Genomic DNA, 19,124 nt, shown 5'->3' with positions numbered 1-19,124 from the left:
ACCGGACCTAATCTAGGTCATGGGCAAGCGGCATGACTCGTCCAGGACGCCGTCCTGCCCTGTGACCTATCAGCCTGCTTTTGCTCACCTTACTGGCGAAACTTTAGTCAGGAGTCGAACCCATTTTTTTCTCTACTTGACACAGGAGCTAGAAAAGGCTCTTCAGACCTACTATTTATCTACTAAAATATAACAATATTTAGTCTGATTTTTTCTCTCCTTTCTAAGGTATGATCTGGGTCGGTGTGTTTTGGGGACACCTCAGACCCCTCAGCTGAGGTTACCCTTATATGTCTATTATACCAAACGAGTGTGGGCATCTTCAAAGTGAAACCCATTACTCTGTTAAGTGTGATTAACCACAATGCGTGAAACACCAGCAGAAAGCAAGAGATACCAGAGACACTTCTTGAAATGAGTTCTTATTTCTAATAAGTCCTCGAAGAAGGAACTGATAGAGAAAGTTAGCAACAGCCTTTTGATTTGAACATAAGGAGGCCTTCCCCGAGTTATACGGGAAAAGTAAATCATTCTCTGTCGGAAAGAGTATAGTGAGGTTTCATGCGAGCAAAGCGAGCAACGCCGCAGTTCAAGTGCCCAGGGCTTAGCCATGGCAGCGAAGCTGGCGCTTGTTTCTTCGTCAACAAAGAGGCTTAATTATTCAAACGTGATTTCTTCCATATATAATCGTGTCCTTTTGTGTATATATATGTATATATATATATATATATATATATATATATATGCGTGTGTGTGTGTGTGTGTGTGTGTGTGTGTGTGTGTGTGTGTGTGTGTGTGTGTGTGTGTGTGTGTGTGTGTGTGTGTGTGTGTGTTTTGTCAAGATGTATGGAAGTACGATAATAAACTAGATAATGGAAGACATAACGCACAATGTAATATTGCGGGATTTAAACATTTTCATCAGGATAAATCCACAAGAAAAGTGGGGGGTGTTCTGTTGTACGTTAAAAACAATGTTCATGCCTGTGTTTTAGAGAAAGTGAAACAGGATGCATATGATAGTTTCTGGGTAGAATCAACCCAGACAAATGAACAAAAGATGAATTTAGGTGTAATATATAGGCTAAAATTATCATCATTAGCAGCCGACAAACCATTGTTTCAAGAACTGTCTAGTTTCTGCAACCGGGACTTATTAATAATGGGATATTTTGATTTTACTGACATTAATTGTATGACCCTTGAACATGGCCATGTTGGTAGTCGATTGATAGATTTCTTGGTGACAATGACTTAGTTCAGCATATAAAAGAGCCCACAGGACTTGGAAAACTACTCGATCTATTGATCACTAGCCGCGAAAGCATGATATCCGATGTAGAAGTTGGTGAAACCATTGCAAGTAGTGATCACACCTTAGATTCAAACTGCTAAAAATAAATTAGAATAGATACCTGTACATCTAAAATACCCGATTTAAGTAAAGCTCAATTCATAGGACTACGTCAGAAGCTTCAGCTTACAGATTGGGAGGCAAAATTAAGCAAAAGATCAGATGTGGGAAATATCTCAAAATACGCTTACTAAGATAATTCATACTTACATCCCGTTTAAGGACAGACGCCCTCAAATCAGACAAGAGGAACATCTTTACCGCCCAACCAACACCCACAAACACCAATATAACAACACTGGATTTGTACTACAAAGGACATATGAACACCGGCTACAAAGAAGATGAAAGAACACTCCGCCATATCATCACACGTAACATTCCACCCACCAACAACCCAGACACTAAGATACGCCTAATTGTATACTAAAAAGCATCTAAAACACACACCCTGGTAATGAAGAACAACATCCAGCCCTCCACTCCTCCTCTACAAGAAGTCAACGTCGTGTATAAGTTTGATTGCCCTGTCGGTGATTGTCAGCATCGCACCTCCTCATACATTGGCATGACCTCTATGACCCTCTCCAAAAGACTCACATACCATCTCCAGAATGGCGCCATCAAGACACACATGATAAATGAACACAAAACCACCATCACCAGACAAACACTAAACGAAAACACTAAAATCATCTACAAAGCTCACGACCCCCTTCGCCTTAAGATGGCCGAAGCAGTGAACATTTACATCGGAAAACCTTCCATTAGCATACAACTCATGCCCACAACCACACTCCCAAATATTAGATGCACACAACACAAACAATAACACCCCTTTCCATAACCCACAAGAAAGTTGCTACTTCAACGTACGCAGCGTTACGGATCACGGTTAATTAAATTGACCTCTCCCAATGTTCGGCCAATGTACCTCCTGTATATAAACCAATGTACTCACCAACCATTGTAAGCCCCTAATCGCTCGCAATTCGCCCGGTGGCAATAGCCCTCTTTTATACACTACTATCTTTTCATTTTCCTACAGACATTCTTCCCCTCCCACAAAACCCGATCCCGCGCAAGCGAGGTGGTTTTTTCTTGGAATCCAGAATCCAGACTCCCTCCCTGAGGATGACCAAGTAAGGTTGAAATACGTATTTGAGAATTAGAAAAGAGAAAATCTTACCAAATGACTTTTGGTCACCTTCTCAGCTATTTGGAAGCAGCACAGACACTTGTTGCACGAAGGAAACTAAAGCTTTTAACAAGAACATAAAAAGTTTATCAAAAAATGAGGACACCTTATTTAAAAAGTTCATGACCATTTCCCCCACCTTTACCATACATGTATGGGTTAATTAAAGTTCACAAAGAAAACAATCCTATTAGGCCCATTATTAGCTCAATAGGATCGGCTTCTTACAAATTATCAAAATGGCTGGTAACTTTGTTAAATTCAGTAATAGGAAAAATCTCTGGAACGAACATAAAAAACAATGTTGATTTAATTGACCAATTAAACTGTTTAGAGTTAAATTATGTTTTCAAATTAATTAGTTTTGATATCTTTTCGTTATTCACAAAAGTTCCCATAGATGACTTGCTTGAATTTCTTGCAGATGAACTTCCCAAAAATAACATACCTTCCGATACCAAAATAATTATTGACTTTATTAAGTTGTGCATTAAGGATTGTAAATTTGAATTTAATGGAAAGTTTTATGAACAGAAACTTGGAATGGCAATGGGTAATCCTTTATCAGCTGTCTTAAGTAACCTTTATATGGAATTTTTTGAGTCAAAGATTTTAAGTAATATACTGCCAAATAAGGTCAAATGGTTTCGGTATGTTGATGATATCCTTTGTATATGGCCTAGCAATGAAAATCTCAATTCATTTTTGACAAAATTAAATAACTTAGTCCCCTCAATAAAATTCACTGTGGAGATTGAAGATAATTCAAGCATTTCCTTTTTAGATTGTAAAGTTTATAGATGTGATAAGAAATTTAAATATAGTGTTCACCGTAAACCTACTAATGTAAATTCATATATTCATTATTATTCTGCTCACCATGTTAGAGTTAAGAAATCAACATTCTCTTCTATGTTCCTCCGTGGATCACGCATTTGCAGCCCTTGAATTTATTAATGATGAGAAATGTAAGATTTATGAAATTGGAAAGCAGTTAAAATACCCAAAACACATTTTTGGATAATTGCTTTAAACATGGAAGAAGGACATTTCATAATACTGAAAGGAAACAAAAATTTGATAACATAAACCTGTTGATGCTTTCATAAAATGAAAATATGATAAAAATTCCCGATATCCTAAAACATTTTGATGTTGATGTTGTCTTTGGAAATAATTCCACTGTTAAAAATCTACCGATAAAACACTCCCCAGATGATTTCAAGGGTTGTGTTTATAAAATACCATGTTTCAATTGTAATAAATATTATGTTGGGCAAACAAGCAAAGATTTAGAACTAAGAATAAAACAGCATAAACATAGCATTAAGACAGGCCAATATTTCAATGCCTTGTTTGCTCATGTAAGGGATTTTGACCATCCGATCAATTGGAAAAATGCATCAAAAATTGTACCATGTAAAGACATGACTGAGAGATATATTATAGAATCCTGTATCATCAAACATGAATATGAAAAACTCCTCAATAACAATTTAGGTCTATACAAAATTGATCCGTTTATTGTTAAGAGTATATATGATAATTACTGTAAGGAATAAGGTCACCCACCCCTACCCTTCATGACTTGACCTGACCTGATATAATTAGCTTAAGTGGTAACCCTTTCCATGTGTCAAACCTGTCTCATGTGTGTATATATATATATATATATATATATATCATCTTGCTTTGTACTTTTTAACTCTATTGTAAACCTTGAAGATGTGAAAATATCACGAAAGCGCTCGGATTCCAAGAATTTTTCTTTTTCCTGTGGTATTCAGCATATCGGTGTAGTCACGTGTGTTTTGTGATACTTATGCATATATATGTATATATATATATATATATATATATATATATATATATATAAATATATATATATATATATATATATATATATATATACATATATATGTATATGTATATATATTATGTATATATATACATATATGTACATTTATATATGTATATATATACATATACCAAGGCTTTTTTTCCCCTTACAAGGGAGGTAGCCAAAATGGAAAAGGCATAAAATCATTCCCACCCATTCCATCCCTGAATACACTCCACACCCCTCCACCCTCCCTCTTATCTTAGCACCTCCTGGATGACGGGTCATCCCTGCACCTTGTCCACTGCCCTGGGTCAGAAGCAGTGTCACAAGACACAGCACATCCACAGCAAGACCACTTCATTAAATCGGCGACCCCCCCTCTCTGTTCCCCCATTGTATAAAAGGAGAAGACGGGGAGAAATCCCTTCGGGCTGCGTCAAATTTTGCTCACACATACTACCTCACCCACCATCCCCCCGCCCATTCCACCTCATGCATCACAACATGTGGTCACAGTTCCCCTTCCCACGTTCCCTTCCCCGATATTCAACGTGTCCTTTCCCAGTTTTAGACCAGAGTAACGGTCAACCTCTTTGTAATCTTTCCTAGTGTTTACTTTCTGTATTTATAATCATCCATTTCTTTGTCATTGTTACAATTGAAAATGCTAACTGTGATTAGCGAAACGTCTTGTATCCTGTCCTACCTATTAGATGGCTTCTATCGGCAACTTGGTTTTTTCTTTACCTCTGCATGCTAGAGAGATTTTCAGAAGACTTTAAACTCGTCATCGGAAACTAATCAGAGCTCAATTTGCTGTTGCATACAATTCAATATGCCTTAAAGAAAATATTTTGCCGCGTTACTCCAACATATATATATATATACATACATATATATATACATATATATATACATATATATATATACACATATATATACATATATATACATATTATATATACATTATTTAAATATATATATATATACACACACACATATATATACACACATATATATATGTAAATATACATATATATATATATATATATACATAATATATATATATATATATATATATACTCATACATGAATATATATATGCGTGTGTGTGTGTGTGTGTCTGTGTGTGTGTGTGTGTGTGTGTGTGTGTGTGTGTGTGTGTGTGTGTGTGTGTGTGTGTGTGTGTGTGTGTGTGTGTGTGTGTGTGTGTGTGTGTGTGTGTGTGTGTGTGTGTGTGTTGTATGAGACTGTGGGAAGGGGAGGGGTTAGAGAGTGACTGGAAGGGACGTGCATCCCCCCCGTGGCGTCAAGGTAATCCCAGAAGAAAGGACGGGAGGTGGCTTCGTCCATTTCGTCCTTCCTCATGGTGCTTATATATAAGGCAGAGTCATCTCTAGTTTCACCAAAGCATCCCAGCATGAAGCTCATCCTGGTGGGTTCCCCTGTCGCTCCTCCGTGCCTTGGAATTACGTAGACGCGACTGCGTCTTGGCCCATACGTGGCTTGATTCAGCTTCCGTAATGTGCATCATATAACACGGGGTTGTAATTAAAGTGCCTGTGCCAATAGACGAGCGATATTGATAGCCTGCGTCCTGCTCTGATGCAGAATCTACAGTCTGTGTCGTGAAAGAATACCAACTAAACAATTTTCCTCTTTTCATCACCAGATTCACCTCTCCGTTCTCCTGGCGGCAGCCAGCGCCGAAAGCCAGGGAGGCTACCACCTCCCAACGCCTTCAGGAGGAGTCGGCTCACTTGGACCATCAACGGGAAGCTCCGTAGGATCAGGGGGCATTGTCGGAGGGTCCACCGGCGGCGTCGGAGGGGTGCACGTTGGCGTTGGTGGAGGGCACGTCGGTGTCGGAGGGTCAGTCGGGATCGGAGGAGGTCTCGGTGGCCCTTGCTCCGACGGCTTGGTTCGTGACGCCCTCGGACGTTGTGTCCAGCCGGAGGTGTCCCGAGAGGTCTTCGTGTACCAGGCTCCACACCAGGACACATCGGTTGGTCCTACACCAGAAGTACCCAGGCCAAAGGTCAACTACAACATCGTCTTCGTCCGCACTCCGGAGAGGCCAGCAGGCTCTCGCCCCATCGTCGTCCCTCCTCCACAGCAAAAGACAATCGTCTATGTCCTGAGCAAGAAGGGCTCGACCAGCGGCCCAGAGATCATCGAAGTACCAGCGGCTCCTGGACAGAGTCCCGAAGTATTCTACGTCAGCTACGACGAAGGCGAGAACCCACAGCTCCCCGGTGGCATCAGCCTTCAAGAGGCTCTGGCTTCTGCCGCCACCCTTCAGGGCACGGATCTCGGTTTCGGCGGTGCAACCGGTCTTGGGTCCGGTGTGGGACACGGCGTCGGAGTCGGTGGTGGTGTCGTTGGAGCTGGCTTGGGTGGCGTGTCTGGTGGTGGTGTCATTGGAACTGGCTTGGGTGGTGGCGCAGTATCCGGAGGTGGTGTCATTGGTACTGGTTTGGGTGGTGGAGCTGGAGCCGTTGTCAGCGGGGGTGGCGCCTTCATCGCTGACGACCCTCCTACTCCCTCTGGTGTTTATGGCACCCCGTGATCGCATATGCGATGGATGGTGGGCGTGCCGCGTCCCCACACGACGGCCTCCAAGAGGCGCGTACTTCGAACTCATTTCGCGTCATTTCTCTGAGACCGTGAGGAGGGCAACCTTAAGACACTAAAGTACTTGTTGTGGATGTGATGTAAGACGAAGCTCTCGTGTGCGCGCTCCGGACCTAATCTAGGTCATGGGCAAGCGGCATGACTCGTCCAGGACGCCGTCCTGCCCTCTGCTCTATCAGCCTGCTTTTGCTCACCTTACTGGCGAAACTTTAGTCAGGAGTCGAACCCATTTTTTTATCTACTGGACACAGGAGCTAGAAAAGGCTCTTCAGACCTACTATTTATCTACTAAAATATAACAATGTTTAGTCTGATTTTTTCTCTCCTTTCTGAGGTATGATCTGGGTCGGTGTGTTTTGGGGACACCTCAGACCCCTCAGCTGAGGTTACCCTTATATGTCTATTATACCAAATGAGTGTGGGCACCTTCACAGTGAAACCCATTACTCTGTTAAGTGTGATTAAGGACAATGCGTGAAACACCAGCAGAAAGCAAGAGATGCCAGAGATACTTCTTGAAATGGGTTCCTACTGTTAAGAAGTCCTCTAAGGAACTGACACAGAGGTCAAATTTGGAAGCAGCCTGAGTTATACGGGAAATTAACTCATTTTCTGTCAGAAAGAGTATAGAGAAATTTTATTTGAGCAAAGTTGGCGCTTGTATCTTCGCAAACAAAGAGGCTTAATTATTCAAACGCGCTTTCTTCCGTATATAACAGTGTCTTTTTTATATGTATGTGTGATAAATCCAAAGAGAATCCCAAAGATTTTATAGTTACATTAGATATAAAAAGGTTATTAGGAATCACATTGACCCACTATTATCTGCTGACGGTCAACTTCAATATTCATATGAAGGAATGTGTAATATTTCAAGCAACTATTTTAGCTCAGTATTCGTAAATGAAACACCTCAAAGTGAACTCCAAATTGAATCCTGTGAAAAGTCTAGGGTGAACTTACTACGGTAAATATAACAAAAGAAAACACCAGGGCCTGACGGTTGGCATCCAAGAATCTTAAAGGAAGTGAAAATGAGATTGTTGCTCCTTTAGAAATTATTTTTAAGAAATCCGTCACATCCGGAGATATCCCAAGAGAATGGAAGCTAGCTACCGTTACTCCCATATTAAAAAAGAAAAAAAAAAGTGACAAAAAGAAACCAAATAACTACAAGCCTATAAGCTTGATTCCAGTTGTAGGAAAAATGGTAGAAACTATCATCAGAGATGCTATCGAACACCATTTAGAAAGTAACTGTTTGATAAACGATAGCCAGCATGGATCAGACGGAAACGTTCTTGTGTGACTAACTTACTCGAATTGTACAACACAGTCATTTCGAATCATGGCAAAAGAAACAATATATATTAATATATCTAGACTTTGCAAAAGCTTTTGATACCGTCCCCCACGAAAGACTACTCACTAAATTAGTTTCACACGTAATAGGAGGTAACCTATTAGGTTGGACTAGTAATTGGTAAAATGATCAAAAACAAAGTTATTTTAAATGGCAAAACTTTTAGATGGAAAAATATTACGACTGGAGTTCCTCAGGGCTCTGATTTTGGGACAATTCTATTCATAGTATATATAAACGATATAGACCGCGGACTGAAATCTATTGTTTCCAAATTTGAGGAGGATACAAAATTGTGCGGAATAGCAAATGATCACTTAAACCAATTAGATATTCAAGAAGATTTAGATAAACTACAGAAATGGTCTGCAAAGTGGCTAATGAAATCTAACACAAGTAAATGCAAGGTTATGAACATAGGTAAAATAACAATAAGTATGATTACAAGTTATTTGGAAATTCGTTAATAAAAGTGGATAGTGAAAAGGATCTCTGTGTAATTATCAGTAACGATCTAATAATCTAAGGAGGGTATTTCAGCCTCTGAGAAAGCAAATAAGATTCTAGGACTGACTGCTCGATCTTTTGACTTCAAAAGTCCATCTTTCATTAACAAGCTATGTAGATCGTTAGTTCGTCTACATTTGGAATATGCTGTCACCGAATATCATTAAAGACATTGACAGATTGGAAAAAGTACAACGGCAAGCCACAAAACTGATTCAAAAATAAATAATACGAAAATCGACTAAAACAAATTAATCTATTTTCCTTAAAAAAGCGTAGACTCAGAGGTGACTTTTGTACAGATCTTTAAGAATCCAAAAAGAATTGACATCAAAAGTGACAAAATTTTTACATTGAATGAGTATCCGACAAGAAATAATGGCCTCAAACTGTGAGGAAATATATCTAATATGGAAGTGGGTAGAAACAACTTCACTAACCGTGTAGTTAATGAATGGAATAAACTTCCTGCAGAGGCAGTGCAATGTAGTTCATTTCGAAGCTTTAAGGTTCGTTTAGATAAACACCTAAGCAAAATACTCTAATCCCTGCTATTTACTTTATTTTTCTCTTTGTTTCTTATTGTCTGCTTCTTTATTATTACTTATTTGATTATTTATTATTATTTATCTGTCCATTTATTATTACTTAATATTTACCTGTTTGTTTATGATCTAACTTTACCTATTTGCTTATTCATTTATTCATTTTGTTTATTGTTATTTATACTATTATTTATTCATTTATTTATCATTATTATTGTTTGTTCGCGTCCGACCTAGTTATGGACCAAAAGGTCTCCTGTCGGCATGTTCCTCCTTTGTAATCCTTTGTAATAAATAAAAAGGGAATTTTTAGATGAGGCAATAGATATGTAGACAAGATGTTTATCTTGAAAAGTAAATATGTGAAGAGCACAACAGAGAGATAATGATCTACATGCTCCATTTATTAATTTGGTAAAAACATACGAGTCCGTAGTGGACTAGTGAGGAGAGTTAACCCATTCAACTCATGTCAGCCGCTTGTGGTGTAGATACGAAAAACCGGATATGGCAGGCCTCGCGCCGGCCCGTACATCCGAATATCATCTGATGCGGCTTGACCGCGCGAGGATTGACGTCATATTTTTCTGGTGTTTGATCAAACATTTTGGTGTTTTATGATTTTTTGTTTTATTTGACCAAATGACAAGAATCTTGTCATCAGAGTTTAAAGGGTTAAGGAGTTGTATGGAGAATAAAACTACCGAATGAAGCGAAGTTTGTGCATGAAGATGGAAAGGCATGTGTCAAGATATGCAGACAGGTTGACAGAGGGATTTAAAATGAAGACAGGGCTGAGACAGGTGTGTGCTTTGTTGTCATGGATGTTTAATGTGTGCACGGACTGGGTGATATATGAAGCAAAGGTCAGTAATACACAGATGAAAATAATCTTGAGGGGAGAGAGAAAAATACTACGTACAAGCTCTTGTACGTTGATGATGGGAGACAGTGGGAGAAGAAAGCAAAATATGATAATGATTTTCGAGTGATGTACGAGAAAAGGAAAATAAAGGTGAAGGTTCACAAGAGCAAAGTGATTAGAATTGGATAAAGGACAGGAAATTGTAATGGTCAGTACGTAGAAATGCGATCAGGATGCCCTTACATATATAAGTGGACAGAATGGCAGCAGTTGGGGATATAGTCAGGTAATCGGGGTATAGAAAGCAGGGAGCAAAATAATCAGTGGGAATGTGAGGAGTTTGAAAAATGTCAACTGAGATAAATGGTTGAGTACAAAATGAAGAAAGCGCTGCTGTATAGAACCAAATTGTGGAGTTTAGAAAAAGTCCCTTGGAGAAAGGTCAGTATAATGAGTATAAATGTTTTATCAACAGGAGTGTTAGAACGTATGAGGAACTTGGGCAATGTCGACTGAGACAAATGCTTGTGTATAAAATGTAGAAATTGTTGTTGTATGAAACCAAATTGTGGACTATGGAATTAGTCCCTTAGAGGAAGGTCAATGCAATGATGGTAGACTGTTTGAGGACTCCTGAAAGGTGAGATCGTCCCGAAAATTCACAGAAACCTTCAACCCTACGTAGCGTACAAACTGAAACGCACAGCGTAGTGCATCATGTACCCAAATTACAACAGCACATTTCACGTAATTGATCTGCAGGACACCATATATTCTTTTGTACCCTGTTTGCGTAGATTTTATCATAGCCTTTTATTCTACAGAGACAAGATAGTTTTTAGCAATCTGTAAGAGCTGAATACAAATGTTTGTTGTGTTCTATGGTGTTTTCACTAGTTGATTCTCTGTCTGCAGATGATCTGTAACGGAATACCTGATTACTAGTCTAGCCTCCCCTCTTGGCTGGCTTTCACCTAGAACTTGATAAATCGGGTTGTAAGAACCTTGTTAAACCTTTTGTATACATTTGACAACAACAATAACAAAAATAATTCTTGGTTCCTCTCTTTTGTGAAGCAAACTCACTATTACAATAGGATTCAAGAACGCTTTCCTTACGTACACAGTGACTGTTGGACGCAGCTATTGGTTGTCAGGGAACTTCTGTCCCAGCGTTTATAGATGACCCCTCCAAGTGCTACCTTGTGCTTCCCACCCCCACCCCCACCCTCGTTTCATTCCTCTTTAACACAAAGCATTAGTGCGATCAATGTGTTCATTCCTTTTTAGCACGGAGCATTAGTGTGATCACTGTGTTTATTCCTCTTTAGCACAATTCATTAATGCAATAAGTGTGTTCCTTCTTTAGCACAAAGCGTTAGTACGATCACGGTGTCCATTCCTCTTTAGCACAAAGCATTAATGCGATAAGCGTGTTTCTTCTTTAGCACAAAGCGTTGGCGCAAGCACGGTGTTCATTCCTCTTTAGCACGGAGCATTAGTACGATCAGTGTGCACTGGAGGCCGATAAATATTTTCCAGTGTATGCAAGGTGCAACTTTCTTCAAGAGTCCAGCAATATAGATTGTTATGCCCCAATGCCAACCATTATCGTATTTTCACATCTTGAGACGAAGTCCATAATTATTGCAGACAGACCCTGACCTGGAGCTGAACCAGAAATCTTTTCTCCTTGTAATTCCCGACATTTGTCTTGAACTTTAAACGCGCCTCCATGTCTCTTTCTCGAGTGGGAAGTTGCAACAATATGCATATATATAATCGAGTGCGCGCGCGTATGTGTGTGTACGTGTGTGTGTGCGCACGCAATACCTTTACCACTACAAATTTCTTTACAGCTTATTCTGCTGGAAGAGACCATCGACTGATGACTAAAGTCGCCTGCCACTTATATCGAGCTTCCCCTCCCCCCTTCCTCTGTCACTCGCCTCCAGGTCGAGCGGCAGTGAGCTGCGGCGGTGGTGCCGCGCTTTTTCGTCGCAAATAAAACCCGCTGCTCCGTTTTCTCTTTTTGGTGTGGGCGGGGCTGACGATCCCCGGGCGTGTTCTGCTTGAGGACAAGGGCGTAAAGTAAACTACGTCACAGGTCCGTCACGGTTGCGTCATAGTAATGGAACAAGTGTTTGCGATGACTCGGCAAGTGCCTTCTGGTCCTCCCCCACCCACTCACTCACTCACTCACTCACTCACTCCGCCGAGGTTTCCTTTGCCGCTCGCTCAGCAGGTTCCTTCCTGCCTTCCTTCCTTCCTTCTTTCCTTTCTTCCTTCCTTCCTTCCTTCCTTCTTTCCTTCTTTCCTTTCTTCCTTCCTTCCTTTCTTCCTTCCTTACTTTCTTCCTTCCTTCCTTTCTTCCTTCCTTCCTTCCTCTTCCTCTTTCCTTCTTCCTTTCTTCCTTCTTTCCTTCCTTCCTTCCTTCTTTCCTTTCTTCCTTCCTTCCCCTTCCTCCTTTCCTTCTTCCTTCCATCCTTCCTTCTTTCATTCCTTCCCTCCTTCCTCCCTTTCTCCCTTCCTTCTTCCTTCTTCTTTCCTTCCTTCCCTACTTCCTTCCTTCCTTCCTTTTTTCTTTCCTTTTCTACTTCCTCCCTTCTTTCTTTTTCCTTCCTTACTTCCTTCCCTACTTCCTTCCTTCCTTCCTTCTTTCTTTCTTTCCTTCTCTACTTCCTTCTTTCTTTTTTCTTCCTTGCTTTCTTCCTTCCTTCTTTCCTTCCCTACTTCCTTCCCTACTTCCTTCCTTCCTTCCTTCCTTCCTTCCTCCCTTTCTTGGCCAGCATCACATTTCATACCTTTTTCTTTTTCTTTTGTTTTTCTCCTTCTTCCTCTCTTTCCTTTCTCTTCTTCTCTTTCTTTTCTCTGTTCCCTCTTTTCATCTGCTCCTCTTTCTCTTCTTCGTCTCATTTCTTGGCCAGCATCACATTTCATACCTTTTTCTTTTTCTTTTGTTTTTCTCCTTCTTCCTCTCTTTCCTTTCTCTTCTTCTCTTTCTTTTCTCTGTTCCCTCTTTTCCTCTTCTCCTATTCTTTGCTTTCTTTCTCTTATTCGCCTCATTTCTTCTTCTCTTATTTTCCGTATCTTCTCTACTTCTTCTCTTCTCTTCCTCCACCCATCCTCTTCTCTTTCTTTTCTCCTCATATTTTCTTCTTCTCTTTACCTTCTCGTATCTTCCTCACCCTCTTCACTCTTCCTCTTTTTCTTCTCTTTTTCTCTTTTTCATTCTCCTCTTCCTCTCTTCTCTCCTCCAGCCATCCTCTTCTCTTTCTTTTCTCCTCATATTTTCTTCTTCTCTTTACCTTCTCGTATCTTCCTCACCCTCTTCACTCTTCCTCTTTTTCTTCTCTTTTTCTCTTATTCATTCTCCACTTCCATTCTTCTCATCTCCTTCTATCTTTCTTTTCCTGTGCTCTTCTGCTCTTTTTGTCCTTTTCTTCTCTTCCTCTTCTCCTCTTCTCTTCTCTTTACTTCTCTTCTTTTTATTCTCTTCTACACCTCTTCTTTCTTGTTTTCTTTTTTATCTTTTTTCTCATATTTTGTTTCATTCTTTTATTCTTTTATTCCTCTTCTCTTCTTATTCTCTTCTTTTTCTTTTCTTTCTCTTCTCTTCTTCTTCTCTTTTTCTTCTCTTTTTCTTCTCTCTTCGGAAAAATGAAAATATATTGCGATTTTTTTACACGTAAACCTCAGCTACACTAGAATGACCTTTTTCTTTTCTTTTGTAATAGTATTCTTGACAATACTTTTTCCCTTGAGAAGGTTTACCTATCCCACGGGGCATCTTCCAACAAACGCCACCACCACCCCAACCCAACCCAACCCCAGGGTATTTTTGTAAGATACGTTTACTCTGTAAAGACCACGCTAATTTACTTGTTTACTTTATTGTGCGTACTTATTATTCTTTTTTTGTATGTGGGGGTCACTGGGTCGTCTAAGATTTTTTTTTTGTGAAAGAACATATTATATACTCAATTAGTCAAAAAAGAAAAAAAAAGAAAAAAAAAGTTATCCACCATTAAGACCGCTCTAGGCAGAGAGAAAAGCATCATGTCGGCGAGAACTTTCGTTGGCAGCTGGTGAAACGTCTGCAGAAATGTCACGTGTGGTCATCCACAAGGCCCACCCTCCTTCCACACGAGGCTGGGTGCAACAATCGTCTGCGTTCTCCGTAGCCCTTCTAAAGAAAGAAAGAAAGAGATGGCATTTGGCACCCTCTATATCAGTGTTCCCAACCTTTTTGGGCTGCGACCCTAAATCCACTCTTAGCCTAGAGTCTCGACCCTAATTGTAATAATAAATTCAACCACTTCATGTTACATTTCTACGTACTTGCATAATGTTTATAAACTTTCGTTTTTATAGTTCAGTTTATATTTACTAGCACAATGAATTTAAATGCATTTGAAACTTGAATGAAAAAAAAAAATGAAAAAAGTGACGACCCTCAAAAACACCCTCGCGACCCTAGTTTGGGTCACGACCCTAGTTTGGGTCGCGACCCTGGGGTTGGGAACCATTGCTCTATATCATGGACGGCGCCAGCCATTTACGTGCCCTCTTCCTCTAAAAAAAATGAATAAATAAATAAAAAAATAAATAAAAAAGAAATATATATATATAATTAATAATTAATAATTAATAATAACAACAATGATAACAACAACAATAACAACAATAACAACAACAACAACAACAATAATAACAACAATAGCAACAACAACAATAGCAACAACAACAACAACAACAACAACAATAGCAACAACAACAACAATAGCAACAACAACAACAACAACAACAACAACAACAACAACAACAACAATAATAATAATAATAATAATAATAATAATAATAATAATAATAATGATAATAATGATAATAATAGAATAGATGAAAAATAAAAGATAGAATAAAATGAATAAATAAGTAATATACAAATAATTAATAAATAAGTAATAAATAAAGAATAAATAAATAAATAAACAAAATAGATAAATACATAACTTGAAAGAAAGTCCTGTACATTTTGTCGCCCTATCCATCATGGGAGACGACGGACGAAGCAGAATGGACGGAGAGCAGAAGGCGGAGCAAGGCGTTCCTCGAGGAGCGAGCGAGCGAGCGAGCGAGGTGTTTGCCGCCGAGTGGAAAAACTGCGAGAAAAGTGGAGAACCTGAGCTGCAGGTGGTGCCAGAAGGCGTCGGCTCTTGCGGCACCGCAGGTGGGGGACTTTCATCGCCATGCGAGTATATAAACTCGTTGCCTTCGTCTTCGGTTTAGCACAACACTGTTCGTTATGAACTTGTTCGTCAGCGTGCAGGTATGTATCGCTGCTAAAAAGAAAACAGGTAATTTGCATTTTTAGTGTGCAATGAATTCATAACCAGAGTAGCTATTATATGCAAAGTGTAACATTACGTCTGTTTCTACTGGAGTAAGATGACGCAAAAAACTAAACTGTCAAAATCTAGATATTTTTCGGTCCATGACGAAGCCAGATGCTAAATACATGAATTCATGAGTGAATAATTCAATAAACACATCTATGAGCTTATAACGAGATAAATATATTTGTCAGTAGATTAACCAATAAAATGAGAAACGTGACAGTCATTTCAGTAATTTGCCGCCACATCCCTGTCCGTTCTGATCACGTCACTTAGCTTTATCATTTGATTACTCGCTGGACGAGCGGTTTCGAGCGTCGCTACTTGCAGCGGAGGTCGAGACGATGGGAGTTCAATCCCTGCTACGAGCGAGTTGGACCAAGGGAATGGTTCATTAAATTCCACGCTAAAAAGCCCTCTGTAAGGGGCACCATCCTAGCTCCCTTGTTGGGACATTCGCAACGTTAAACTGAATCGTAATTTAGTTGACAGACTTTTTTTTTTTTTTTTTTTTTATATATATAGTCAAGTGATCGCACCGCCAGTTGTGATATTTTGTTTGCTTGTCCTGCGACAGAAATACAATACATACACAGGTTCATAATTGCACTAATATTCTCTTCGATCTACTCATCAGTTATATTTTTCCATGTAACGCGTACTTAACTTTGCTTGCACCTATGTCTACACTTACTGAGATTAAGTTTCATCGGTCCTTTTTTTAAATAATCGTAATATTTGTCTATTTCTTTTGTTCAATTTTATTTCTTATTGAAAACTTGTCATTCTGTATGACTTTGTAACAGTGATTATTGATACAATAGATTCCTGCGCGTTAGTCATGTTTTTCATAAATCCCACGGACAGATGTGATCTTAGAACCAAATTCTGAGGATCTTTGAGGATAGCATCTTCCCGACGAGAAGCTTCGCCATTAGGAAGAGCGCCCTCTTAAAAAGGAGAGAGAAAAAAAATTGTACCAAATTTTCATTCTCCTTAATCTCTTACTTCTGAATGAAAAGCAAGTTGTGATGCTTCAGTCAGTGCTCAAAGTATTCACAAGGGCTTACTTTGAAAACATCTCTACTGTTGCACGATTAACGGTGAACAAGTGTCTCTCTGACTGCCCTGATGTTGACTATTTGCAGGTTGTGTCGGCCCCTCTTCTTGCGCTGGTAGCTCTTGCCGTTCCTCAGGCAGGCTTTAACTACATCGAAACTCAGGACCCCTCCCTGCCCGCTGCAACCGGGTACAAAGACCCTGGTGGCCCTGCGGCTCCTGGAGAACCCAGACTCTGTGAAGGCGGCGAAGTTCTCCAGCAGGATGGGTCCTGTGTCCGCCCAATCGTCAACCGCAATATCTTCTTCTTCAACCCACCGGAGGAAACTGAACCTCTAAATCACGTCCCTAAGCCACCTGAGCCCCAGGTTGACTACAACATTATCTTCATCCGAGTCCCTGAGGCCTCGGGCAGCAGAAATCCTGTGATCCGTCCTCCACCTGAACAGAAAACGCTTGTATACGTCCTTAATCCCTCCAAGGCAGAGGGAAGTCCCGGCTTTATTCAGGCGCCGGCACCTCCAGCCCCTCACCCCGAAGTCTACTTCGTGAATTACACCGATGGCGAGAACCCTCAGCTTCCTGGTGGCGTCGATCTTCAAACTCTCCTTCAGGCTGGTAGTAATCTCCAAGACAGTGCTGATGTCAACGATGATGAGAATTTTACTGGGAACAGCGAATACAGTAATGATTACCCAGTTATAAGTTGACCTTGTAATCATGCCGTTATCACTGGCAACTGGGACACAGACGATCCGTCTGTATTTGTCCCAATACTTTGAGTCTCCGCCTCCCAACAAGTGTGTATCCTCTTCCCCTTCGCCAGAGAACTTTTAATTACAAATGTTTATATGTGAATAATTTTTAATATAAGAAATATCATGCTAGTCAGATAAATCTGAGAATATGTTTCTGTGAGTTATATATAATCCATATACGAATACTTGACTAGCAGGATGAACTGCTACTAGTCTTTCCCCTCAAGAGGGATAACCTATGTGCTTATTTTCAAATATACTCAAAATCAAACTTAACATACATGATAGACAAATTCTAGTTGACGTTTCTCTGAATTAACTAAATTATTTATACATGCATATACATTTTTTTCAACCACAATACACTCTAATTCTAAGCCATCAACATTGAGAGACTCGAGGAGGCCAACATGCAGAAATTGAAACATGGTACAGCCAAGGACTCGAACCTGTGCTGGCATGTGACAAGTGTTAGTGACTTAACCGATTCAGTGTTTATACATACATATATGCATACGACAAAGAGCCTTTCCCCATTTATGAAAAGGAGCGGCATACAACCATCCAAAACTCCATACGCTGTCCCTATGTTAGCTCCTCGTGGAAGAAAGGTTATCGCTAATTACACTTCTCAGGTCAGAGACAATTCAGAAGGACACGAGACCTCCACAGCAGAGCCTGACAGCCGGATCTGGTTGATCTCCACTGCTTCATTACATGGCAACCACATCCCTTCATCCATTCAAGAAATGTATAGAGTAGACAAGAAAAAAAAAAGCGTTCGGGTCGTGTCATTTCCTCATCTATTTACAACCGGTACCCATTAGAATAAAAACATTTGGCAGGATCATAACAAAGAGGGTGATGAGAGAAACAGTACAGCAGAGAGGGAGGGAACAGTGACTTTTGTAGTGGAACAGCTTTTTACTCTCAGACAATAAGAAGATTTGTGAGAAAAGGAAACGATGGTTCTTGGGTTTCATGGACGTGGGCAAGGCATATGATAGAATAAACAGAGTATGGTGGATCATGAGATTGTTTAAAGTAAGGAAAGAGATACAGAGGTAGTTAACAGCCTTTATAATAAGTGCAGGTTGTCTGAGGTAAATGTTCAGTTGAGGCAGAACTTCGTGACGAGGGTTTAATTAGGTTGATGAGTGAATTTTTTTAAGATTGTTGAAGATAGAAACTGAAGGTTGATATCTCAAAGAGAAAGATAGTAGTGGTGCCAAGGAGTGGAGGGTATAAAGATGAGATACATTTATATGGGGATAGAATGGAACAGGTAGAATGTTATAGATATCTGGGAATTGATATACATGAGGCTGAAAGACTGGAGAATGAGACAGAAAATAGAGTGAGGGAAAGTGAAAGAGTTAGGAAGTGCATTGAGAATAGAATAGAATAGAATAGAATAGAATAGAATAGAATAGAATAGAATAGAACAATAAAAGGAAGCGAGTACAATCAATGAGAAGGATGTATGAAACAACAACCGTGCCGTGGGGTGATGAATACTCGAGATAGAAACCCAGTGGAGGCAATGAAAATAAGGTACCTGAGATATATATATGGAGATACAAAATATAACATCTAAGGTAA

At 39.8% G+C, this 19,124-nt stretch overlaps 1 protein-coding gene across 1 annotated transcript; it reads left to right on the top strand.

Moving 5' to 3' along the window:
- Positions 1 to 5,761: 5,761 nt before the first annotated feature.
- LOC143017447 (uncharacterized) lies at positions 5,762 to 7,134 on the top strand. The gene is made up of 2 exons (XM_076172198.1): positions 5,762 to 5,830; positions 6,068 to 7,134. The coding sequence occupies exons 1-2, from the start codon at positions 5,762 to 5,764 to the stop codon at positions 6,962 to 6,964; spliced, it is 966 nt and encodes a 321-aa protein (XP_076028313.1). The 3' UTR covers positions 6,965 to 7,134.
- Positions 7,135 to 19,124: the final 11,990 nt, after the last annotated feature.

This window comes from Oratosquilla oratoria, chromosome 3 (assembly GCF_046742065.1).
Source record: "Oratosquilla oratoria isolate Oo_2021 chromosome 3, ASM4674206v1, whole genome shotgun sequence".
Lineage (NCBI taxonomy): Eukaryota > Metazoa > Arthropoda > Malacostraca > Stomatopoda > Squillidae > Oratosquilla > Oratosquilla oratoria.
The sequence above is the reverse complement of the archived record's forward strand: the minus strand, read 5'-3'. Positions and strand labels throughout refer to the sequence as shown.

Excerpts from the sequence above, each read along its gene's own strand:
- LOC143017447 (XM_076172198.1), top strand. The coding sequence starts at position 5,762 with ATGGTGCTTATATATAAGGCAGAGTCATCTCTAGTTTCACCAAAGCAT. Across the intron at positions 5,831-6,067 it reads CCAGCATGAAGCTCATCCTG|ATTCACCTCTCCGTTCTCCT; the intron begins GTGGGTTCCCCT and ends TTTCATCACCAG.